This window comes from Equus przewalskii, chromosome 26 (genome assembly GCF_037783145.1).
Source record: "Equus przewalskii isolate Varuska chromosome 26, EquPr2, whole genome shotgun sequence".
Classification (NCBI taxonomy): domain Eukaryota; kingdom Metazoa; phylum Chordata; class Mammalia; order Perissodactyla; family Equidae; genus Equus; species Equus przewalskii.
Window position 1 is genome coordinate 32,698,839 of NC_091856.1, and position 27,184 is coordinate 32,726,022.

General features: G+C 43.1%; 1 protein-coding gene and 1 long non-coding RNA gene across 30 annotated transcripts in view; one reads left to right on the forward strand and one right to left on the reverse strand.

Annotated features, from left to right (window-relative positions):
* Nucleotides 1-27,184, reverse strand: part of FNBP1 (formin binding protein 1) — a 121,157-nt gene that overhangs the window by 55,326 nt on the left and 38,647 nt on the right. For all 29 annotated transcript variants that reach the window (XM_070596950.1, XM_070596949.1, XM_070596938.1 and 26 more), the window contains exons 2-4: nucleotides 23,453-23,568; nucleotides 12,635-12,691; nucleotides 11,122-11,269 (exon numbers count right to left, since the gene is read on the reverse strand). In XM_070596950.1, the coding sequence (XP_070453051.1) occupies nucleotides 11,122-11,269; nucleotides 12,635-12,691; nucleotides 23,453-23,568 (321 nt within the window). The remainder of the gene's footprint in view (nucleotides 1-11,121; nucleotides 11,270-12,634; nucleotides 12,692-23,452; nucleotides 23,569-27,184) is intronic.
* Nucleotides 20,394-23,193, forward strand: LOC139079756 (uncharacterized). Its single transcript, XR_011533677.1, has 2 exons — nucleotides 20,394-20,532; nucleotides 21,225-23,193. It is a non-coding gene; the product is annotated as an uncharacterized lncRNA (long non-coding RNA).

Below are 27,184 nucleotides of genomic sequence, written 5' to 3' on the forward strand. Positions count from 1 at the left end.
ATGTGGTCACTCCCCCAAATTTTACTTGGAGATTCAAAGACAGACATGAAAAGAAAAATGAAACCTCGGCGCCAAATTCAGAGCTGTGCCCTACGTTTACGCTCCATCTCTACAGCAACTCTTAAAATGAACGTTTCCACCAAACGAAAGCTCCCTTACTGCTGGGGCGGTCCTGGGTGGAGAGAGGATGCACAAGAACACGTGGAGAGTGACGGACACGGCACGGAAGGTCGACTCGGCTTTATTACCAAAGGAAACTTCTCTGACGACAACGGTCTTCAAAAAAAGGCCAAATTCTGGAAGCATGAGGGACGACTTCGACTGAAAACCTACATAGTACATTCTCCCGCCACTTCTTCATTTAAATGTTTAGTAATAAACATGCATTTATTTTTCAAGCACGGCGTGGACGCTGACTTTACTGGTGAGCTTTCTCCCATGAGACAGCTCAGCCACAGTTCAGCTGGACTACAGTAATGATCGGAAAACTACACTTGTGAGCGTAACATTTCATGTGACGCAAGGAAAAATCCAGGCGTCGGTGATTTTCCTTCTAATCTTTCTCTCCTCGTCTGTGTTCCTCCAAAATTTATTTGGCTACAACACATGCAAAAAAAACTTTGTGCTGCTTGATCCCTTAGGAAATAAACAGAAGGAACAAAAGCCTTCCTCGGGGTTCGGAGCAGACATGACCTAGATAGCAGCGGTCATTTGTATCCAGCTCCATCCTCCCTCCTTGAATCAGAAAAGCTATTTTAACAGTCACCAAGTTAAACACACGAGCCGGCTTGCCAGATGTGTTTGTTGTTTATTAATCAACAATGGCAAAACATTTCTTCGCCGGACAGTGAGCAAGTGTGTCTCTAAAAAGTGTGCCTCCAAGCCCTAAAGAAAGAGGAATTGTTCTCTAGAAAAAGATAATAAGCACTTCTTGTGGAGCGCTGGAGTGAAGTCATCAGGGCTCGGTTCTCCTATCAGAGGGGAGACGGGAAATGCCATCTCTGGAGACGCAGAAAAACGCTCCCTGCTTTCTGCGGTAATAAGATGCTTTCGCTTCTCTTCAAACATAATAATAGACTTTTTTAAATGCCTGATGGTATCTGGGGTGACAGCTAAACTTACCGACTTTCATTTCAACTTTTGGTTGAACCTTAAAAATATACAGATGACATTTCTACAAATAAAATCACCCTTAAAAATTTTGTTAGAAATTTCCCAGTGGCCAGAGGTAGCTGAGATAAAAATCACAGGGAACCTTAAACAAGCAAGCATTAACTGAAAGAAAAACTACAATGACCAAACTTCTAAGAAGATTTTACTGCTCTGGAGGAAATCAAATTTAGGCTGAATAGACAAACTGAGATTGCTCCTGATTCACACCCTACAATTAGGGACGAGAGCTGCCCGTTTGTACTATACGTACGTGTGTGTATATATATATATTTAATTTATATACATTTTAATTTTTAAAACTACATAAAAATGCAAAATATGGCATTGATGTAAGAACAGCCACTTCAAAAAAAAAAAAAGGTGGAAAAAAAAATAAAAGAGTGAACACTCATCTGAGGACAGTCAGCCATCTGGAATTTTAAATAAAACTCAGATTCCACAGACGAAAACAAAGGCACACAAAGGCTGGAAAAGGGCAAAGAAAAAAAGCAGCTTCCAGAAAATATGTCTGTGACAAATACAATAATGTCCTCAAAACTCACAGTGGGGGTGGTGTGGACACCAGCAGTTTCTAAGCGTGACTTGGGATTAATTAACGTAACGACAAATCTGTGAGGTGCAGATATTTACATGGACCGTGTAGGAAAACTGAAACACCTTCAGGCCTGTTCAAGCGAGCATTTCACTCCTTCATTGAAATCCCAAACCATAAACCCAGAAATGTCTGTGACGGGAGTTATGCTCTATTTTTACAAAGTAAGGCCTATTTTCCCAAATTCCTTTGTAATAAAAATGCCTTCTCAATGAACTCGTTTCAAGTCCCTAAAATGCCCACCTCCCCGTGTCAGGCTCAGCTGCTTCCCTTCACCCCAACACTGACCATCTGGGCACCGGGCAGGGGACCCTACACACGGCCCGGGTCCAGGCCCAGAAGCATGGGCCGAGCTTCCTTCACTTCTCCCCTGGCGTGCCTCTCCCTCCCACCTCCGACCTCGTTATTCTCATGCTGGCTTTCGCTACCGGAACTCTCCACATCCACAATTTACCTCGACTCCAGCAGTCTGTCATCTGTTCTTCACAATAAGCCCTTCTTTCGCATTCCTCAAAATTCTAATTCCTCTGAAGAATCCCAATTAGCTCTTAGGATGAAAGGATCTTAAAATGATCAATACTAAGTAGCGAATGACTCACGTCCCTCACTTGATCTCTTCTGAGGGCATAAAGCTGTTACTTCCAAACCCAAACTAGGAGGATCACAATTAATAAGAGTTTTAGATAGAGTGCCAGGCTGATGGGTGAAGCTTTAGAACAGGAACACTTCCCTGGGCTGAAAGGCCTTAAAATGTAATTCAACCATTCATTCAACCCACGTTCACGGCACGCCCGCACGCGCAGGGCGCTGCTGCAGGAGGAGGAAAGCAGCTCGAAGAAGACAAAGACCCCATCCTCTAGAAACGTAGTGGACACAGTGGTAAGAGAAAGAGGGGAAGGGAACACAGAAGGAAGGGGTGGGGGGTGCAGGCGGCATTTTAGGTAAGGTGGTCTGGGATGACATTTGAGTTGAGACTTGAACAAAGTGTAGGAGTAAACCTGAAAAGACCTGGGGAAACACCCTTCGGGCAGCGGGAACAGCAAATGAAGATGTTCCGAAGTGGCAGAGGGCTTGGTGTGTTCAGGGAAGAGCCAGATGCCAATGCAATTAGACTGGGATGAGGGGGTAAGGCAGAAGTAGGCAAGGGCTAGACCATGAGTGGCTTCTCAAGCCACGTGAGCACGATGGAAAGCTGCCGGAAGATTTAAGAAAGGAAGTGACACCGTGTGATTGTATCATTGCAAGATTGCTTGGGCTGCTGTGCAGAGAATGTCCTGAATGGGGGCAGGAGTGGCAGGGGACCAGGGAGGAGGCTGCTGCACTTGCCTGAGGGAGAGCTGGTGGAGACGGGGAGCTGGACCACTGGCTACGGGGCAAGCCTGGAAGCAGAGAGAGGATTTAGGAGACGGAGGACAGCCCCCCAGGTGAGATAGTGAGGGGCTAGACTAGGGATGGGCGTGGAAGAAGTGCTGAGGAGAGTCTGGATTCAGAACATCTACTGAAGGCAGAGCCACCAGGACTTGATGTTATATAGAAGATGGGGTGTAAGGAAAAAAGAAGTCCTGGATACCCCATGTTTTTGGCCAGAACAATCAGGTTAAAAAGAAGTCCTGGGGCTTGCCCAGTGGCACAGCAGTTAAGTGCACACGTTCTGCTTCAGCAGCCCAGGTTCGCCGGTTCAGATCCTGGATGCGGACGTGGCACCGCTTGGCAAGCCATGCTGTGGTAGGCATCCCACGTATAAAGTAGAGGAAGATGGGCACGGATGTTAGCTCAGGGCCAGTCTTCCTCAGCAAAAAGAGGAGGATTGGCAGCAGATGTTAGCGCAGGGCTAATCTTCCTCAAAAAAAAAAAAAAGAGGAGTCCTATTTACTGACTGGAGGAAATGCAGACTAGAATGGGGCACGAAAAAGGAGTTTGGGGAATCCAGAGTTTGTTTTTGGATGGGTTAATAGGTCCAGTGCATTGCACAACTCTGGGGCATCGTTCACATTGTGGCTGGGGTCCAGGGCCTCCAATGACTGGCGCGAGGGGTGAGGCTGCATCAGACACCTAAGGGGAGATGTCAAATAGGTGACAGGATACTGAGAGTCAGGTGGGACACAAAACAGTCAAGTGGTTCTCACAATTCTTAGAAGAAAACGAAGGTCTCGTTCCAACTCATAAGGAAGAAACAGGAAACCCAAAGTCACATATCAAATCCAGGAAATCAAGGACAGAGTCTAAGTATTCTGATAACTAAATACGTTATCCCATAAACGATAAAGTAAAATTTCTTTGGTTCACCAGACCAATGGTTTTACAGGCTGTAGAACCACAGTGGTGACAGGCCCTTAATTAATAGAAAACCACTATCTCATGTTCTTTCAAAACAAAGGAGACACAAATCGAAACACACCTCGAGATACATTAACCCAGGGGATCTTAGTGGGTGTTCTGTCCGTGTGACGCAAGCAAAAGACCAACTACTGAAAGATAAAAGGACTTCTTGCTTTTTGATTTACTTAAATAAATGCCATAACACCAGTAAGGAAGACCTGCCATTGAAACCCACTGCTCCTTTTTCCAGATCATGAAATCTAAAACCCGTCTTGGTTTTCTTTCTACAAGTTTTGGCTTTATAACAGTATGGTATCCATAGTTGCATCTCAGTTGGACTGAGTACATCAGAAGTAGATTTGTGATTAGCTTGATCATATATAAGCTCCCTTTAGTTTTTGCTTTGCTTCATGCTAAGTTTTATCTATTTGCTGTAATCTCTTATTAAAAAAACATGTTCCAAACATACCGGAGTCAGTCCATGCTGCAGAACTGCCTCATACGAAATTAAGCCTTTTCATAAGGTTCATAAATAGGACCCGTCCAACAGCGAACTTTAAGAAAAATGTTATAGCTTTTAGTATCAATTTTTAAACATTCCTGAAATCTCAAGAAAAAACAATTTTAAGGGTCAATTCTAATGGTGTGGGTCTTGTAAGCATTCTCTGAGGTTTATAAAAATTTCAGTGCGTCACTGAAGGTATTGTATAATTGTTTCCTCTAGAAGTCTTCAGACAACCCCTGCCAAAAAGTGATTCTGCTCCTGGCCAACCCTCTGTGATGAACCACACTTTCCACCTGCTGGGAGACGTTTACTCGGAGCTTCCAGTAAATGTTGGCCGGAACCTCCTGGTTCCTCTTCTGGAGCACAGACCTCCATAAATCCCTCATAGGCGGTTGGTGGTGATCACTGAGGATAACCTCAGACACACTCAAAGGCTGGAGCTGAATCAAACAGTCTCTCTAAAATTCTTTAAAAACTCGATTCAATGTGCAAAAATCGCTAATAAGAGTGTATTCATCATATATAGTTCTTAAGGAGGACTATATCTGAAACAATTCTGAATTACCCATGTCTCAGATAAGCCAATTCGCATCCAAGTTAGTGACCTGGGAATCTCATCTCCACTTCTGTTAAAGACCATTAGTCTTATAAATAGCCAAAGCTTAATCAAGAACCATAAATCACGTACGCTTTCCTCTCATATTCTCGTTTCTGGGAATTTAGCTTGGAGAAATAATCCCCACTCTACACAGAAGGAAAATAGCTATAAAAGTGAAGAGTTCACTGCAGTATTGTTTATACAACTAAATAAATAAATAATCAGAACCTGGTAATAGCCTATAGTTCAAATAATAAAGAATTAATTAAGTGAATTATAATAGTGTTAGAATAACACATAGCCACTAAAATTCTAATTATTATAATTATATGTTTTCATGTAGAAATCTGGAAAATATAGATTAAATGGGGAATAAGGAAAAATATAAATTATATCTATACTAGGACTAAAACTCTTAAATATTATATATATCTCTATTTATAGAGATATATATAAAGAGAGGGCTATAGATATATAGATATTTATATCAAGTGAGACAGCTCTCTCTCTATATATATCTATATAGCTACAAGTGACATCCAGAAGGAAACAGAAAAATGAGGATTTTGATTTATAAAGATTGTGAGTGTCTGTTCTTTAATTCCGAGTTTTAGTAACATTCTTTAAAGAATTTGGCAACTAACACATGAGTCACGGCACCGCCTTCCCGCCCCCACAGAGGGAGAGTAAATAAAAGAAAAATAAGTTCTTTGGGTATGTGGTCAGCTTGAAGAGATGATGGATGTTGTGTTCACTGTAAATTTGCAGAAATCTAGGAAAATCAGGCAAGCATAAAATTTCCAGATTTTATTCATTAAAACTAATCATGTTGGCTTATAAAGAACTGCTGATTTCCCAGTTATTTCTCCTCATTATCAGTGAACACAAACAAATCCTAGACATTGTCACAGAGTACAGATTTATTGATGATTTATGTTTGCAAATAAAAGACTGAATACAAAGCAAAGAACTGGCACCGTGTATGTGGATTTATATTCGCCCCAGAGACGGGTCGCTGATCCCATTATCTCTAACGAGAAGGTGAGCATCTTGCCAAAAACACAGCCGCCGGAGTGGAGCCCCTTCAGGGAAGAAGTTAAGAGGCACCCCATCCGTCTTCCAGGAGCGCTCCTGTTCCTGCTGAGAACTACTGCTCAGACGGCAGGCAGGCGGGGAAGAGCCTGAACGCCTACGCTCTTGCAGAAGGCAAGTCAAGGTTCTCTTGGAAAGAATTTACTTTTAAAAAATCAAATCTTTTCATCAAAACGAGCCTACAGATTTGTGTGTCAGGACAAACACTGGTTATTCCAAATATTATGTGAGTGGGCTGCACTGCAACATGAGAATATAGTATCTGTAGAAACTGCTGCATAAAAAATCATCTTCTCTCCTAAAAACGCAAACAGCAAGCACTAGCCTATTTTCCAATCGGAGGTTTTAAGACTTGAAGATCGAACAGCTTGTTTATCGCGGTGTGGCCCCAAAGGCAAGGAGAATGTCTGCCTTTCCCACGACCTTACTTTCTTCTACTTCCTTTCAATTTAATAAAAAAGGGAAGGAAATCTCATCTTTTGCATAGTGAGCTATTTTTCACCATGCACACTCTTGTTAGAGATTCATCTATTCAAACACAGCAAAACCTAGAGGAAAAATAACTTTCCATTAGTATTCTGAACTCAACTTGGAAATACTCTACATGCAGTAACAGCTTCAGCAGTAATCCTGTAAATTCTAAATCGTCCTTTTGGGCAGACAGGATTCCACCACTGTATCAAATGGCCCAAAAGGTATTATACTGATGTTAATAAAGCAAGACATTATTTCCAGGCAGCCATGAGAAATAGCAGCTGGACCTAAACTTCTTAAAGCAGCTTGTTTTCAATGCCATCCACCAATTCGACACGTTTAGAAAGGTCATTTTAAATGCACTGGACCATTACGGTCAGGATAGACGGTCACAAGGAAGACCGTATATGCTACTGTTTTCTGTAATAAACCCTGATCAAAAAGCTCTGGGGTAGAAGAGAGATGTCATACTGAGAAACAGGATGCCCATGACAAGACGTACTGGGCGCGCAGTGCCTAGATTTCCATATCCTCGAGCGGTGATAGGTGGTTTGCGCTTGTCTACTCCCAATCCTCCCTCCAGCTCTGTAGGGTGGTTGCGATCAGTTACAGACTCAGAACTGGGAGCTCAGAGAGTTTTCATGACCTGCCTAAGGTTTCACAGCTGGTGGGCTGCCAGAATCCTCAGCCCACCTGTTGAACGGAAGGCCCGTGTCCTTTCCTCTCCTCGCCCAACAGCCTTGTATGGAGCTGCAGGTCTGTGGACACACCACTGGTTTTGGCTCTCCCCTCTTCTAAGGAAGATCTGAGCACACTGTCAGCCCCTCATGGCAGCGCAGCAAAGAGGCAACTGGATTTGACGTCAGAAGACCCGGATTCGAGTTCTAGCTTTGTTGGGCCACTTCTGCCAATAATTAATGTCACCAGAAAGTGGAAGCGATCACATTCTATTGTGGTTTTCAGAGTCATCCTTACGAAAATTAGATCATTTACTAAGAAAAGTCAGGGTAGCCAAAAGTGAAAGCTCTAAAGGAGAAGTATTGGTTAGTCTGAGCCGGTCTCGGGACCCCTGTTCTAAGGCTGACTGCGGGCGAAGGTGTTCACCCTATTCAATCTGGCGTGCTCCGATGTGAGTTAAAGAGAGCAACTCAGTGGAAACAAAAACATGCGTGCGAACATGTGCTGCCCGGCGAGACAGGCTGTCCGGGTATGAAACCCAGCTCCACCACATTCGTGACAGCCCTGACTCTCCCCGCTTGCTGCCTCCAGGCTCCTCGACTTGAGTGAAATGTGTAAGATCCGGGTCCCTCCTCCCCAAGGGACACTGTGAGGACTAAATGTAAAGTGCAATGGATGTCAGTTACCATCATCTGAAGAATAAACACTGAGGCCAAACAATTAAATATCCAACAGTATCAGAATAATTAAAAAAATTACAGTGTATCAACACGCAACATCACGCTACATTATGCAGTCATTCAAAACAATGGTAACTATTAGGCAGAAGAAAGCAAAAATGTTCACGATACATTATATCAAAACACCACAAATTTGCTTACTGATATTCTTTCTAGAATTTTAAGAGGTTTCACAGTTTCCTAAAATTTCATTTTAATATACAGTCATGCGCCGCATAGCGACATTTAGGTCAACGATGGGCCGCATAGATGACGGTGGTCCCATAAGATTAGTCCCATATAGCCTAGGTGTGTAGTGGTCTGTACCACCTAGGTTTGTGGACGTGCACTCTATGATGTTTGCACAACGAGGAAATCACCTAACGACACATTTCTCAGAGCAGATCCCCGTCGTTACGTGAGGACCCATGACTGTAATCACAAAATGACTCAAGAAAGCCCAGTGTTTGCAGCTCTTCCTAAAAGAACCTCTGAGTCAGAGATGTACACCTGTAATTCTCCTTAAAATAAAAGGAACACTGTATATTGCAAGACATTATTTAATGCATATCTCTACTACCTATAATTTATAAATTACTATAATTTCTGATAAAAAAGGAACAGAACTCAAAATACAGATAGGACGGACTGTAAAAAGGACATATGATTAATAGTGAGTAAGCAAAACAAAAGAACCCAATCATAACACGGCAAAGAAATACAAGGATGCTCCGCCAGTGAACAACGTCTAGCTGAGAACTAAGCTGTGTCGAAGGCTGCTGCTTCTACTTCCCCACTCTCTCTTTCACTACAGGAGTGTTTGTCGAGAGCCTGCTCTGAGCCACACTGGGCACTGTTCCAGGTGCTCAGGAAACAACAGTGGACAAGAGAATTCCTGCCCTTGTGGGGCTTACATTCTAGTGTGGGGTGAAGGGAAAAGAAACAAGTAAATCTGTAAAATGTTAGACGCTGGTGAGTATTGATGAAAAAAAGTAAAGCAGAGGAAGGTGGTGAAGATGGGGAGAGGAACGAAGTGGGGGGAAAGGTGGGAGGGACTCTGTAATTTTAAACAAGGTGGACAAGATAGATCTCAATGAGAAGGCGATTCCTGAGAAAGAAGTCAGCAAGTGAGCTCTGCAGATGGCTTGGGGAAAAGCTATCCAAGGAGAGAATAGCCCATGCAAAGGCCCTGAGGCAGGATCACATGGGGCATGGATGAGGAGGCCATGTGGTTGGAGAAGAGGAATTCAAAGAAATAACAGGAGGCCACGTTATATGAGCTCCACATCCCACGATTCACTCCAGAAGTAGAATTTACATTCCAGACTAAGGTAAATGCACTGAGTTTTTGTTTAGAGTGTTGCTAAAATGCTACACTATATGGGTGGAGGGAGGTCAGTCAAGAAACAGAGCACTGGACCAGAGTAACAAACAGGAAGAAAGTATAAACTCTGCAAGGTCGAGGGAAGTTCAAGAACCGGGGAAGCAGTCCAGCATCGTGTTCAGATTTATTGTATTTACTTTATGATGATATTAGGTATTTGTGCTTCATCCTGAACCTTAGTGTTCTGCTTCCTTTCCATTGTATAAAAGAAAAGATCTTCTGTAATGGATGGTCTAATGGAAACTGTCGTCTAATTTGGGGCTCTAGTGCAAAGTTTCTCAACCCCAGCACCACGGACATTAGGGACCAGGTAATTCTTTGTTCGGGAGGCTGTTCTGTGCGTTGTAGCATGTTTGCCAGCATCCCGGGGTTCTGCCCACCGGAGGCCAGTAGCAATCCTCCAGCGACAATCTCCCTGACAACCAAATGTATCTCCAGACATTGACAAATGGTGCTGGGGTGGGGAGCAAAATTGTGTCCAGTTGTGAATGGATAAAAACTTCATCTCAGTTTATCGACATTTTTTTAAAAAACCAATGGGTTGATCTTAAGGCATGTATCTCTTCCTAACTTCTAAATATACCCAAAGCCACGTGTGCACATATAGGCTAGAAAGAACGAAACTCAGATGTTCCAAACACCTTCCTGCATCTTGAATGCTTGTCCCAGGCAACTCCTACTCAGCCCTCAGGTCTGGTTTAGCCTTAACTGGTGAGGCCCCCGGGAGGCTCCTCCCTGACCCGGAGCATGAACATGTGAGCATCCCTGTTAAATGCTCTCGCAGCAGCTGTACTCATACTCTGTAGCAACTATCATCACTTCCATTAAATCATTATTTTGGTCATTATTATTTAATGTCTCCTCCATTTCAGCAGGAACCCTCTCTATCTTGTTGGCTCGTGGATCTCCAGAGCACGAAAAGAATTATTATGGACTCAAATTTATATAAAAAAGTGTATCCCCGGCCAACTTTGGTACTTTATGACTAAGAAGTTCTTATGGTGCCACCTCACAAGCGATGGAAGCACAAGGACCACGGCTTAAAGATAAATCTCTTTGGGCAAAATCTTGACTATGAATAGACTTTACTGGAGTGTACATTTTTCTCCTTTGTTAACAATAAAGCTATGAAAAGACTGTAATGGCGTCAAGAGGAACAAAAGGGTCTTCTTCATTAGACGGCACTGAATGAGCCAAAGAGCGAGGTGGATGTAACTGAGGCCATCTTTCTGGTTTTTCTGAACTTCTTATACGCATTTATTTTAATACTATTTATTCCACAGAGCATACACCATATTATATTGCTTACTCTTTTCATCTCTGATATCCTCAAATATATTTAAATTCCTCAAAAGATTAGTATTCTGGGGTCCACAGACGAGTTTGAGTGTCTGAGGGACTCCTGAAATTGTGTGTGAAGACCTAGAAACACTTTCTAGGAACAGGCTCCATAACTTTCGTACGAGACTCAAAGGTGTCAGTTTACAATCCAGCATCTTACAGGATTCCATTTAACTTGAAAGCTTCTAGAGATACTCGCATTATCTTTGGTCCGTCTCTTAGGAAGGAAGAACAAATTTCTGTTACCGATTTTCGCTCCTGCTTCAGGTCCTGGACATAGCGTGTTAACTCCACGGTAATCTGGGAGGTCATGTTCTCCGAGATGACTTCATGCTGCCCGGCGTAATCGTTCATTTCGTTCAAGGTGGAAAGGAAGGCTTTACACGCCGTGTACCTACGAACAGAACACGCGACTCCTTTGCAAACAAGGCCACATCCATCCTAACACCGCTTGACACTGGCGGAATATTAATTAAGATCAGGTTAATTTGCATCCACCTCCCATGAGATCCTGACAATTCATTACACATGAGAGTGTTCTTGTCAAAATGGCTCCGAATTAATTACAATGGGAACCCTTTTCATTTTGCGAAACCAAATTTCTCTATGGAAGGCAATATTTGGCTTTGTTAATACTCAGTCCAAATATAACCCAAAATACATACACACGCTGTAGGTACTGATGTAGTGGGCGTTTTAGATCTAAATTAGAGACAATACTTTTGGGCTGTCCATGTTAAGATGCCTTAATTGCTGGGGCCGGCCCGGTGGTGCAGTGGCTAAGTGCGCACGTTCCGCTTCGGTGGCCCGGGGTTCACCAGTTCCGATCCCAGGTGTGGATAAGCCATGCTGTGGTGGGCGTCCCACGTATAAAGTAGAGGAAGATGGGCACGGATGTTAGCTGAGGGCCAGTCTTCCTCAGCAAAAAGAGGAGGACTGGCAGCAAATGTTAGCTCAGGGCTAATCTTCCTCAAAAATAAATAAATAAATAAATAAATAAATAAATAAGATGCCTTAATTGCTGATTGAAACGGACATATTTCTCGGATGAAAGAGTGGTACGATAGAGACTCCTGATGGTACGAAAACAAATCAAGGGGCCGGCCCCGTGGCCGAGTCGTTAAATTCGTGCTTGCACTGTGCTCCGGTGGCCCAGAGTTTGGCTGGTTTGGAACCTGGGAGCGGACCTAGCACCGCTCATCAGGCCATGCTGAGGTAACAACCCTCATAGCACAACTAGGAGGACCCACAACTAAAAATATACAACTATGTACCGGGGGGCTTTGGGGAGAAAAAGGAGGAAAAAAAGGGAGGTTGGCAACAGATGTTAGCTCAGGTGCCAATCATTAAAAAAATAAAAAGCATTTAAAAAAACCCAAAACAACAACAACTGGAAGGACCCGCAACTAAAATATACTACTGTGTACTGGGGGGATTTGGGGAGAAAAAGCAGAAAGAAAAAAAAAAACCCAACAAATCAAGCCTGTAGAACACATAATCCACACTTCCTGTATTGGCTTCGATCATACTCCAAGCTTTTCCTGATTACTTTAATTGAAACAATCTGGAATAGGTTTAGTGATTCAGTATAAGAAAAGGTAATTGAGTACGTTTTTATTGCAGCTTCTCCCCACTTTAAAAACTGACATAAATATGAAGGGGGAATGCAACCTGTTGTAGATATGTATTTCTCCTTTCCTCCATAATCATCCCCAATGGCACAGAGATGCTGCCACACAATTATCAACGATAGACACACCTGTATTCTTCCTCCTCCTTTGAGTTCTTTTTAGGTTGGTATTTCTTCGAAAGGTTCCTAAAAAGAAAAATGCAGACATGTCACCTTATAGAGAAAGATAATTGAGAAATCAGGAATGAAAGATGAAGTTAGTGCTTTTGTTTACAAGTTAAAAAAAAAAAAAATCATAACATGTCCACAGGTGAAATCCATTTCTTTCTTTGCGTCTTTCAACCCGGATCATGAAGCTCCTGTTAGGAAGCGTTTGCAAACTTTGAATCTTTCACCTCGAAGGGAGAGCAAAGAAGAACAGAAATGGTCACTAGCTGGTCCCTTACGTGGATGTTAAGACCTGCCTTTATTCACCCAGAGAGTACAGACCACGTGGACAGACGCAGCGGCTTCCGTTTGGGGCACTGAGCTGACGGCGGTTTTTCTCACCAGGCCACCATGCCCTCGTCATCATCTCCAGTTGAGCAGTATTACTGTAAACCCAGGAAGCCATATGAACTGTGTCCAAAGGTTTAAATGAAAAATCAAAGTGCCAAGGGCCTGTTGTCAGGGCTAGGTGGCTCCTCCCACACAGAGCTAACGAAAACCGCCTGTGAGTAAGTCTCCTCGAAGGAAGTAGAGACAATACTTTGGGGATGTTCACGCTAAGAGATTTAACTAGGAGAACTTTTCACCTGCCCAGCAGGTTTGCACTGAACACACTCAGATTACCCAAAATCATCCCAATCTCTCTTCTAATCCCATCTCCAGGTCAAGAATCCAAATTCTCTCCTCTACATTCAAAGCACTTAAATTTGCTCCAAAACCAAGAGGTCAACATGAAAGAGCAAGCTCACTAACAGCCGGGTCTGCACTCTCACTTCTCGTGGGTCCCGACTTTGGCCGCTGTGGGTAACGAAACAGCCACAGGATGCTGACTAATGGTCCACAGGGGAACTCTTCATTTGACAGCATCTCGGTGCTCACTTCCCTGTGGATTTCATGTTGCTATTCCTCTTTTATAACAGCTACTTTCATTATTTCACGTTGCGTTTCTTCCATTTCCTCTGAATCTACAGATTTGCCTAGAAAAATGGGTGATCATAAATTTACATTTTGGATCAGGGTACATTTCACATACAGAGTGAAATGTGACCTCATTCTAACAGGTGCTGCTAGATGACGTGAGAGGCAGTGGCCTTCAGCAAAAAGGACATCGCTCTGGGGATCCAGAGGCCGTGTGCTGGGAGGCATGACCTCTGACAAGTCACGCTTTGAAAGCAAGTCTGTGCTTTCAGTTCCTCATCTGTCAGTCCAAAGGGGCAGGATGGAATGTCGCCTCTCATCCCCCCAAGTCTGGAAATTCTGAGGGACTATATAGACCCACTAGAATATCGATTGTTGCAGTTATTTAAAAATGAAGACACGCGTATAGAACAATTTAAAAATTATAATTAGACAAACGGATGAAAGAAGAACGCACTTACTTGAAGGTTGCCCTCATGTGAGTTCCACTTAAATAAATAACCCACGTCATTTTTTCTCTACTGATACTCTGGACATGTCACAATTTACCTAATAAACCTAGATCCAAGAGAATGTGAAAACGCAATATTTCCTTAGAGAGTGTGCCTTAGAGAAAAAATAATGCAAAAGAGGGAAATCTCGTATGTTGAAAGCACCATTTGGTTCTTTGAGTTGGTTTATCACAATCATTCCTTAAAAGGAAGATTTAGTAAAAACACTATCTCCCACCTACAAGGACCAGGAATGAAAGGGCGCACATGGAGAGCAGACACTACATAATCAATAGATTCTTTCCCCAATGAATTTAGAGGAGCATGGATGGGAGACCCGATATTGCAAAAGCCTAGTGGCCGCATGTGAGATATTTTTAGTGCACAGTTTTAAATATTAACTATTTCTTCTGTTAACTATAAAAGACAAATTAAAAAAATGTCACTTCTAAATTCACCTCTTCAATAAAAAATTATTTCAAAACTATTATTTTAAAGGTTTATTTAAATCCACATTTTCCTTTGAGCTTCCAGTCCTTAGCCGCCATAAAAATCATTGAGGTTTTATATCTAGTTGAAGGAAACAGCTTGAATAGATCCAGGTAAAACCATCACTCTTTATGGCTCCCTTTTACCTGTCAAATCCTAAACGGGATTAAAGACCTGTTGTGGGCGATATCCTGTAGGATCATCGAGTTCTGACGAAGGAGCACCACTTAGACAATGTTAGCACACACAGCATTCAAAATGCTTCTTAAAAGCACCAATGAATAATTCACTCTACAAATGCGAGCAGAAACTAAAAGCTTCAGAGGTCTAGAAGGGAATTTCAGGCCTAGGAATTTCTCTCCCTAGGCCTAGGGATATTTCTCTCAGGGACCACTACAAAAAACGATCAACTTTCATTTCCATTCTCTGGAGACAGGCTTTCTTGCCCTGTTTGTATGAGGGTATTTCAGAAACAAGCAAGCAAATAAACCACAAAGAGCATCTTTAAATTTATTGGGTCTTTCTGAGAAATTTTCAGTGTTTTATATACTAAACTTGTTCTTCAGATAGGCTAATTAAAAGGTAAGAGACAAACATACATCCTTTAATAAGGATCACGGATCTAAACTTGGTCGATCCTAAGAACCACAGGGATGCTTTTAAAAAGGAGATACTTGGGCCCCATTCCAGACCCTCTGAAATGGAAGGTCCAGGGTTGGGCCCAGGAATGTCCAGGACTTTTTTTCTATCTTTCTTTTATTTATCTAAAAGCTCCTCACGAGATTTCCAGATAAAGATGGCAGAATAAAATTCAATCAGAGAATTGTGCTTTTCCAACAAGAAGAAGTGAAAAGCAGCCAGGAGAATTTTCAAGAGCAGAAAATAAGCCAATGAAGAAAGGAGCAGGACCTCATCTACACACTTTGAAACGCGATGACCAGGGTGAGAGACAGAAGATTTGGGGACAGCTGAGAATGGAGGCTGACCTCACCCTGCCCGTTGCACCGACAGAAGTAAGTCCGCAAAACCCTGACAATGGATTCAGAAGTAAACCGAGCGGGGAGTAAGCACTTGGGGACTGAGACAGAAGAGCTCTGTGAGGAAGGCCACCAGACCCCAGGACGTGGGCAGGGGCAGGGCTGGCCACCTGGATCCCCACTGTCTGGCTGGCTGCCTGGGGGGTGCCCCCCAAACCTAGGGGTTCCAAAGAATAAGACACACCTTTGACGTAATGGAGTGAAGTCCAAAACGGAACCTCTAACAACGTTTCTGAAGGGACAACAACTCAGAGTCTCAAAGACGAGATGTCAAACCAGGCGCTTTCCCCGACCCTAAGCCCCTAATGGAGCATAGAGGGAACGGCCAGTGGTGCTGGGGGCCCGGTGAGAACACTCCCCTGCACTCCACTGGATCAAGCAGGAGCCCAGGGGTTGCTTACGTTAACAACAACAAGAAAAACAGTAATAATAATGTTGCTGAGCATCAGCCTAGTAAGACCTTTCCACGCTGTTTCTCACTAAGTCCCCTCCACAGCCTTATAAAGTGGGAATTTATTATTATTATTCACATTTTAAAGATGAAGCACAGAGAGTAATTTGCCCCAAATCGTATTACTGTTAAGCGGAGGAACCAAGATTACATCCCAGACACTGAGACTCTCGAGTCTGTACTCTTAACCGCTTCACTGAACCGCCCACATTAAACATAAGTGAGGTGAAAAGATATGATATGTAATACAGAAGAAAAGAAAGAAAGGAAGGAGGGAGGGACATGACAGAGAAAGACCCAATCGGGAAGGAAACAAACAAGGAAAAGAAGCAGGATGAAACTCCTCCAGGATATTTTGCATTCTAGACGAACAATAAAAAACACAGCAATAAAGCAAGAGTCTCCAGACCACCAGATAAAAGAGAACGGATGGAAAGGGAGACTGCGAAGCTCAGGAAGGAACTGACAACTGAAACGCACCACTGCACAGCTAACACATAAACGAGGCTGGCTGTCCAAGTGAACAGAGCAGAGTCCGAGATGACCATCAGGTGGACAGCAACGGACACAATCAGAAGAAAACATGATCCAAAGAACAAGATGATGTAACATAAGGAAAACGCGTATCTCTGAAGTATATAACCCACTAAGTAGAACAGAAAAAATATTCAGATGTGATTGAAGAAAGTTCCCTGAAATAAATGAAGAAGCGAAGCTGCCTGGGAAAGGTCTCTAAGGAAAACTGATAAAGAATGATCAAGAACAAGGCATAGGATGGCGAAGTTATCAAACGGCTAAGTGGAACAAAAAAATTCTTCACATATATGGTCAAAAAAGCAAGTCATCTGCAAAGAAAAAAATCTGGCCGGCTCCAGAGTTTTCCACCAAAGACAAGGCAGTAAGAAAGTCTGGAGAGAGAGAAAATATGGCCAGAGAACGACCAAGTCAAACTGTCGTCAAGCACAGTGGCGTTCTCAGACAAGAAAGAGCTCCAGGATTATGCTGCAAGCTCTTATTAGGGGGAAAATAGCCCTATTTTCCTTGATGCCAAGAAGCAAAGTGGAGAGGCTGTGGTAGAAGGAATGGTGGTGACCATAAATCTATATTTAAATGTAGAATTAAGACAAATTAACTGTGGGGCTCACGTTACAGACCACATTGTCTAACTCAATTAGAAGAGGAAGCAAAACACATAAATACTACTTTCTTTATCTTTCCTAGCAGTGAGGCAATTCAGCCTGTTTAAAATTACAACATGGAGTTAAAAAAAAAAACAAAACCCAGTAATGACACCCTACAAGTTTTTCAGATTCTTTTTGCTAAATCTTATGAATTTGTTTAATATTTAAAGTTCAGCAAATCTTCCAGTTTCACTTTAATGTCTTTTTTATGGTTAAATTTAAATTTAATGCTTTGTATACACAATATGCAAAATATTTTCTAAAATGACTTGTACGCGGTCATCCTTTCTTTACAATGAGCTCCTGTAACAAAAACTGAGCAGACTGAATGGTTCATCCAGAAAAAAGCACAAATGTCTCCAATGTATAAAAACATGCTCAACCTCATTCATACTAAGAGAAACAGAAACTAACACTCAGACTTAGCAATTTTTACTTGTCAAATTGGCAACGATAAAAAAAGACTGGTAACAAGAGGCACTGAGGGTCAAGGTAGGGAGCATTGCCACACCCTCTGTATGAGCGCTGAGGGTCACCGGCTCCCAGGAGGGCATCTTGGCAAACTCTGTCACATCCAGAGCGCTACTTTTAGGAATTTATCCTCCCGATGTGCTCGCCCAAGTGTGTTATTCAAGGTTACGCATTGCAACTTTGTTCAGAGTTGCAGACAAGTGGCAGCAATCAACACATCCACCAAGCCCATGCAATGTGGTAAAGCTGTAAAAAATCGAAACGAACACTTGGAAAAAATCTCCAGGATGCAGAAAGCCAAGAGCACACTGAACTGCTGGGGAAGCGAGGAAGAAAACACACACTTATTTGCCCGTGTGTGTGTGTAAGATCTCTCTGGAAGGACACAGAAGAAACTGATAATATTTATTGTCCTTGGAGACAGGCTGGTAAGAGAAGGGACACTTCACTGTTCACTATTCTGTCCCTCTAGAATTTTTAATCATATGAATTCATTATCTGGCCATAACAAATAATTTAGTTTTTTTTTTTTAAAGAAACAGTTGCTAAGGGAAACCAATAATTGGTTCTCTTATACAGGTCATATAAGACGTTTTAAAATTATATTAGGAATTTGACCCTACACTGCCTTGAATAAACAGTAACTATAGCAGGGATCAGCAAAGTTTGTCTGTAAAGGGCCAGACAGTAAATATTTTAGACTTGCAAGTAGGTCCCGGTCACGTGGTTGCAACTATTCCACTGTCACTGTTCGGCAAAAGCAGCCACAGACAACACATAAATGAATGGATGTGGCTGCATTCCAATAAAACTTTATTTACAAAACCAGGCAGTGGATGGATTTGGCCATAGGCTTTAGTTTGCCAACCACGGATGTCCAGAAACCAAAGCCCTAATCATCATCTTCTACGTCTAAAATAAGTTAGCATTTTTTCCTCTAATGCAGAGAAAAATAAAAATTATTTAATGATAGACATCTCCCCAGAAAAATCATGTTGATTTTTCAACATCATATGGGTATTTCAGGCAAGGATTTGTTGACTATGCTGCACTCACATTGGCCGTTCCATTCCTTGAACATGTTCCTACCTCAGGACCTTTGCACATACTGATTCCTCAGCCTGGACGAGCTACCCCCAGACCTATCCACACCTGCCTTCTCCTTGTCCTTCAGCTCTCAAGCAATGACTTTCCCCTGGCCAGTCTAGCTAGGCAAGCCTGGCTCCCCATCGTGCTCTACTGTATCCCTGGCTTTACTTATTTGGGGTGATAAATGCTATCTTTAAATGATTGACCTCTTTGTTTTCCATAGTGAGAAGGAGAGCTCCTTAGAGTCCCCCTGGAACTCTGCCGACACATTGTTAGTTGTTCTGTTTGTTGTCAAGCCCTCATCAGCTCTCACAGGCCTGTGCAAACACACAATGCTCCTTGAAGCAACACCGACCAAACATCTTTGCTCTTTCTTCAACTGTTTACTAAGCACCTAGTATGTACCAGGTACCGTTCCCTACTATCGGGATGCGCTGTGAACACAACTCAAAGGGCCCTGCGCTGAGGGGCTGACATTCTAGCAAGGACGGAGTGGGAGACAGTGAACAACAAATACAAGATGAGGAAATTATACAGAATGGTAGCAAGTTATCAGCACTGAGGCAAACAGGAAAGTCCAGTAGGGGGAGGAGGTGGCCTCACCAAGCAGGTGACATTTGAGCAAAGACTTGAGGGAGGTGAGGGAGTAAGTCACGGGGATCCTGGCGGATGAGCACCTAGGTGACACCATGTGGAAAGGCCAGTGCAACAGCCCTGGGGTGGAGCATGCCTGGGACATGCAAGAAACAGCAAGGAGGCCGATAGGGTTAGAGCAGAGAGGAGGAGGGAGAGAGGGAGACGATGTCAGAGAGGAAAGCAGATCTGATCGCGAAGGGCTCTGCAGGACACCCACTGTGAGGATTTGGGGTGGACTGTGAGTGAAATGGGGAGATGCTGGTGTTTGGAACCGAGGAATACAGTGATCTGGCTGCTTTGTGGAAAACAGACAGATAAGAGGGACTAGGGCGGACAAGGGAAAGCAGTGAGAGAACTGAGAACAACCCGGACAAGAGGCGATGGGGACATGGACCACAGTGGCAGCAGTGGAGGCAATGAGAAGGGGTCGGATCCTGCATAAATCTGGAAAGTAGAGTCACCAGGACTTCCAGCCGGCTTGGATGGGACGGGAGGGAGTGTGAGAGACAGAGGGGAGCCCACGGTGACTCCAGGGTTTCCGACCTCAGCGAGGAAGGAGGCAGCTGCCCTCGAGTGAGTGGGGGAACGCCGGGCTGCAGAGATGCAGATTCTGAGTGGAGAGATTCACACGTTACATGTCAGGTTTCTTAGACGTCCAAATGGAGATTTCGAGTAACCTGTTTCTGGAGTTCAGGACAGAGGTCCAGCCTGGAGACACTTATCTGCGAGCTGTTGTCTTGTAGATCACACCTGAAGCCACGAGACAGATGGGGTCACAAGAGAGTAGAGACGGAGAGGGAGGAAGGCCGGGAACTAGGAGGTGGGGCACAGCAGGGCGAAGAGGCAGGAGGAGCGGAGGAACCTGCGAGGGAGGTGGAGAAGGAGCTTCCAGTGAGATAGGAAGGATGCCAGGAGACCGTGGGATTTCAGAAGCCAAGCAAGGAGGAGGGAGCATCCACTCTGTCAAAGCTGCTGGCAGGTCGAGGACAGGCCCTTGGGCTGAACAATATGGAGGTCAGTGGCACCCTTGAGGAGCAGAGCTGGCGGAGTGGTGCAGGTGAGCTGATTTAAAATAGCGCGAGGAGGGGGACTGGAGACAGCAAGTAAGGACACCATTGAGAAGTTCTGCTGCAAACGGAAGCAAAAAGGAAAAAGGTAGCTGGTAGAGAAAGGGAGCTTAAGAGAAGTTTTGTTTTTCTTTTTCGTTTTGTTTTCTGGGGGGTTTTTTGGTGAGGAAGATCTGCCCTGAGCTAACATCTGTTACCAATCTTCCTCTTTTTTTTGCTGAGGAAGATTAGTCCTGGGCTAACATCTGTACTAATCTTCCTCTATTTTGTATGTGGGATGCCTCCACAGCATGGCTGAGGAGTGGAGTAGGCCCGGGATCTGAACTGACGAACCCAGGCCACCAAAGTGGAGTGCGCAGAACTTTAACCACTTGGCCAGGGGGCCGGTCCTTTCTTTTTTGTGTTTTTAATGATAGGAGACATAAGGTCGCATTTTTGCGCCAATGGGAATAATCCAGTAAAGAGTGAAGAATTGATGATGTAGGAGAGAGAGGAGAACGCTGGGGCAGAGTTCTGGAGTCAGAGAGAGCGGGTGAGACCTGGTGCACAAGAGGAGAGCCTGCATTTAGACAGGAGCATCTTTGGGGGGAGGGGCATCAAAATGTGGGAACAGATGCTGACACGTGGGTAGAGAGTGTGAGAGTGTGCAGATATTTTCTTCTGACTCCTTCAATTTTCTCAGTGAAGTAAGAAGCAAGCGGTGAGGATGGGAAAGGAGGTGTTGGAGATGATGAAAGAGAAGCTATGAAGAGTCACTGAGGAGAGCAGGGAAAAAATCAACAAAGGAGAGAAAGCACGATTATGTATCAGCGTGCAGCCTGCGGCTGAGATCTCAGCGTAAAAGATGAGAAGACCTGTCCAGAGGGTTAGTAACTGTCTTGAAGGCATTTGTTCAATTACTCAGAATTTTTTTTTATCAACTTCTCCCAACAAGTACAAATTTAGATACTTCTCAGGGATGTAATGAAACAAATGTTAATATTTGAATCTCAGGAAAAGTGCTTCCCAGGAGACTACAATCATAGCAGTAATTCTGATACTTTATTTCAAGTTGTGAAACACGATCTACAACACGGTAAAATGGTCAGTGGAGAGCTATTACATTTTACCCTAAACCCACATTGGGATTTGCCGTCTTTTGCAAAAGCCTCCCATGTTGTTACCTAAATCCTCAGTTCCCTCTCCTAGGGTGACGAGTAGGGCGAGGAGCCAGGTGCAGTCCAGACCGGGAGCTAAGAGGGCACTTTCCCTCCGTGACACAGAAGGGATGCAGAAACTTGCTGAGAACCGACTTAACGACATCTAATAACAAACCTCCAAAGCAGAACGAGATAGTGGACTAAGGCACCAGCAAAGAGGAGTGTATGCTAGTAGATAAACGGACAACGAATACAGATAAACCCATAAGGTGAGACCTTATTTTGGCTAAAGCTCTTATGTAACGCATTTTCACGTGAAAGGCAACATTTTATGGCTGACAGTCTAATCAACATGAAACAGCTCATTCTCTCTTCCTATCTCGGTTCTGAAAGCCTTAACGTATTAATGAGGCTGACATACACAAGGGGCAGTAGAAATTCATCTGGATTCGGTGAGTTATAAAAATTATTTCATTGAGCCATACGTTGTATGTTTTATTTACTCAATGGAAACAAAACTTGTCATCCATAAAAATATCCCATATGTACCACATAGGTGCTTATTTACAAACACTACCACCAGCAGCCCTGTAAGAACCCACGTTCTTTCAATGACACATGGCAGACCCCTTATGCAGATGCTCTTTAGGTTAAAATGAAATGTTTCTAATCCGAAAGTCATCTAGATCTTTAACCAGTCTTAAAGCAATCTGCACAAACCAATTCAACCAAACCAGAAATCATCAAAGATTCTGCATGCCACTTCAAGTTCAAGCTCGGTTCTACAGACAACTTCTAAACAATTTACACAAAAACACAAATTTCTTGGATGGTTTCACCATTAAAGATGTAAGAGGTCCAAAATACTTTTAAAACTTTGCTCCCCGGACCTCCCACACGCTGCTGGAAGAAACGTGAATTAGTACTTTGGAAAACGGTGTGATCCGATCTGCTAAAGCTGAGCACACAGGAAGCCTCTGAGCCCGCAGTTCCACTCCTGGGTGGACACTCGGAAACGTACAGATACGCTCCGAAAGCCTTGTGTCAAAACGAACGCTTGTAGAAGCGCTTCGTTATATCCCCAATTTGGAAATGAGCAATCACCCGGTGACAGTGGGGGATGAACACACTCACCCACAGAAACACGAAACAGCAATGTAAAGACACAAACTATCACGCGTGCAAGAACATGAATGGACCGCACAAACACAACGCAGAACAAAAAGTAGCCAAACGCAAACTGTGCATAATAAATGATTATATTCACATAAGGCTCAAAAATAGGCGAGACGAATCCGCGCTGTTAGAAATCAAGAGCGTGTCAAGCCTGGGGGGCGGCCGGTGAACCAGGAGGGGCCATAGGGGCATCCGAGCTGGCAATTTTCTCTTTCCTGACCTGGGCGCTGGTTACATGGGTGTGTTCACTCTGTGTCAAGTTATGGAGCCAGGCACTTCTGATCTGGACACTTCTCTGTATATATGTTTCAATAAAAAGTTTTCTGAAAAAAAAAATAAGCTGCTCCCAAATTCAGAAAATATCCTTTTAAAAAAAAATGAGCCTAAAAGCAATAACTTAGTTTTTATGTTTACTGTTCTATGAAAATTAATCTTCTACGTAAAAACAGTTGTTTCTATGGAAATATTACCTTACATGAAAGAGAAAAAGAAATATTTAAAGGGTTATACATTTATACTATAAAATGAGAATATAAGTTATCCTTACCTCCATTTTGCAGTTAATAAACAAATAACCTTCTCAATATCAACTTACCTGAGTTGCTTTGCATAGCTGAGTTCAATCTCTGTCCTTTCCTTTACAAATTTGATGTATTTCTCAAGAATATCAATTCCCCACTGTGTGTGTTTTTCTAAGTTGTCAAATTGATCCTGTTAAAAAAAAAACAGAGACAGTTTATAACCTATCTCTGTGATTAACATAATTTCAGTGAACGACTCTCTCAACAATATATTGCTACGTAGAAAGCAGTTCCAACATTTTCCATGATTGCACTTGGGTGTTTTTTTTGTTGAGCAGTTTTGAATCAACATTACCAAATTTGGTTTGAAAAACCGCCTGGGGGACTGAACTCTGACCCATTTGTTCATGTTCCCTATTCCTATTAGAAACATGGCTTTTGGATATAATTAAGGTCCTAGTACAACAGAAAATGTCTTTTCCAGATACAAAAACAGAGAGGTGAAACGCACACCCACATTAACTCAGCCACACTATCAGCATCTTAACTGTTATCTCGGAGTTATTCAAAACAGCTCAGTGAAATTTGGGGAAAGGAAATGGGAGGGAGAAGAGTTACAAAACATTGCTTTCTTCAAACAAATAAATACAATGACTCACATGGACTTTATCCAAACATCCAAACATATAGCAAGCCTACACTGTGCCAGGAACGGTGCTGGGAACTGGGGAACCCAAAGGAACAGAAATACAGCCCCAACTTGCAGAGCGCCTTGAGGTTCCTCCTGGGGAAGAATGAGAGGGGGTGGGGATTCCAGCAACAGCTAATGCAAAGGCATGGAGACTTCCGGGAGTCAGGGGGACTCGTCCAGCTGGAGCGCAAGGCGGGGGTAGGGGGCAAGGTGGTGGGTGATGAAACTAGAGAAAGACTGGGGACCATCACCCAAGGCCTCGAATGCCCAGCTAAGGAGCTTAGTCTCTCCAGAGGGCACAAGTGACTCACTGAAGGGCTTGCAAGGGGGTGTGGCAGGATGATAGATATCTCTAGAATCACCAAGAGATGCAAGTTAGGAGCTTGTTAAATAAGTCTAGACGAGAGGAAATGGGAGCAGAGGGAAGCATTTCATAGACACTTAACAAGTAGAATCAAGCAGGCTCAGTGACTGACTGGATGAGGAGGCTGGAAAGGGATGCCAAGGACACAGAGGATTCTAGGGTGACTCCCTTCTCCTTCCTGTGACCAGACAGACGGAAGGACAACAGTTTAGGATGAAGTGACACGTCGAACAAGGGAGTGACATGTCCAGAAGAGGGTCAGAAACACAGATCTATTCAGAGCTCAAGGAGGGAGGCCCGTGAGCCAGTGGATCTGAAGCAACAGCCAAGGATGATAATGCCAAAGCCTACTGCAGCTCTGCGGGCCAGGCCCGGAAGGACAGCCCAGCAAGGCTACGGAAAGTGAAGAGAGCTAGCAGGCCATCCCGGGGACGAGAGAACCGAGACGAGGCACAGATGGAAAGTTTGCCCGTGAGAGGTAACGGTGACTGAGGATGAGGGTTCTAGCCCAGCCCTGGGGCTTCACAGAGAAAGGCCACCGAACATCTCAAGGCTTTAGTCATTTGCCTCTAAGATGCAGAAATAATCCCCGCCTAATTTCACAGATCGGTCATGTAAAACGAGAAAGTGCCAAATCAAATATACAAGTACAAAGCCGCAATTTAATCCTCTCAGCATGTGCAACCTAACAGTGACCTTCGGCCTCACCCTCGGCTCGCTCTGTAAATCGAGCGTCTTCAGTTTCCATTCAAAGCAGTGCAAACTGTAAACCGAGTAAACTTCGCTCTGTGTAAGTCAGATTTGGGTGGAGTGGGCAGGCAGCAGAGGCAAAAACACTTTTTCTCCACCTTGAGAAACGCTTTTCTGAAGAGAAATAATTTCCCCAACCTAACTCCCACCCTGGCCCATAAAACAGTTTGAGAAACATCAACTTAAGAAGTCAGGGTTTTTATTTTACTAGAATGCTTTTCTCATTAAAAATAATCCCTGCAAAATGTTTGCCTTTATACCTAAGAATTTTTAATATTATCATAAACAATAAGGACAAATATTCAAGGTTTTCATTGATTCTCGGTCCTCAATAATACATTCCACAAACTCCTAGCCTCCACTTCAAGAAACGCAGTACGGGAAGATTGTTTATTTATGTAATCTCTAAAGACAAGGGTTGTCAAGCAAACTAATAGTGGAAACAAGACTGTAGGTCTCTTTAAAGTACTTGAGGAAGCAAATATACAAAGTATTCAAGTAATGATTACAAATCGTTCCTGGCTATTTAGAGCCCGGCTTCCTCAAAGCTTTCTGCTAAAGGTGAGCCTTTGTAAATCTAGTTTCATAGCGATCCTATTTATTCAAACCCCCCCATTAGCGAGCCCTCTCTCTGGATCGTTTCCCAACTTCGGGGCCTCAGCTACCTTCAGCAATTCTAAGTGTTTCCTTGAAAACTTGCAAAGACCATCTGCTCTTAGATGTCACTCTTGTCCTGTTAATAATCTAACTACATATTTTCACCTATTGTATTAGTTTGCCATCCTTTTTAGCCCTAATGTACACAACATAAAGCAACAGCCTTTGATACCAAAACTCTTTTTTTAAAAAAACCTACGTTGGAATTGAGTCCACCTTAAAAATTACTGGCCTCAAACCAACAATATGTTTTCAATAAAGTTATCTGTATTCAAGAACATTATGCAAGCTATTGTAAGGCACTTAGTAAAATAAGGTACAAAGAAGATAGAAGATCTTAATAAAAAAACTTAGCAACAAATAAACTAGTACTCGTTTGGGAATACAGTATAGTTCTTTCGCTGCTATATGCAAACATCTCTGAGGATGCTGCCCTGTGGCCGTCACCCGGCTGGCCACGGGATAGACTTTCCTGACAGCCGCTAAAAGAAAATTCAAAACAGATGAAAAACTAATCAACCCACTTACATTCTTGACTAAAATGTGGAAAACTTAATGGAAAAAAACTCCAAATCTTGAAAAGACTCCTTTGTGAGCAAATATTCTAAACAGTTCTTTAAAGAAATAGTCTTTGCTACTTTGGGGATGGTGCCATTATCAAAAATGCATCCCCTCCATTACATGTCAATTATACCTCAATAAAAAAAAGAGAGAGAAAGAGAGAAAAAAAAATGCCTCCTTTCTTGTTTGATGTCACATGACAGCGGTTCTGAAGGTGCCTTTGCCCTCTTAGAAATCATTAAGGGCCTCAAAGAGGTTTTGTTTATATGGGTTATAGCTATCAATATTTACTCCATCTGAAATTAAAAACGGAGAGCTTTTAAAAGCATTTACTAATTCATTTAAAAACAATAATAAATCTACTACATGTTAATGTAAATAGCATATGCTTTAAAAATTTTTTATTAGGTTTAACTATAACCCAGACAATCTCTTTATACATCATCTATTTCATTATTATTATTATTGTTATATATATATTTTTTGGTGAGGAAGATTGTTGCTGAGCTAACATCTGTGCCCATCTTTCTCTATTTTGTATGTGGGACGCTGCCACGGCATGGCCTGATGAGTGGCGTTAGGTCCACACCTGGGATCGGAACCCGTGAACCCTGGGCCACCAAAGTGGAGCATGTGAACTTAACCGCTATGCCACCAGGCCGGCCCCAAATAGCATATTTTTTAACTTTAAGAACTTTCTTTTCCAAGACGAAAAAAAAAAAAAATAGCGAGAAGAGTGGCGTTGTTTTACGTTTTTGCAAATCTCTTTGATGTCCAGCTTAG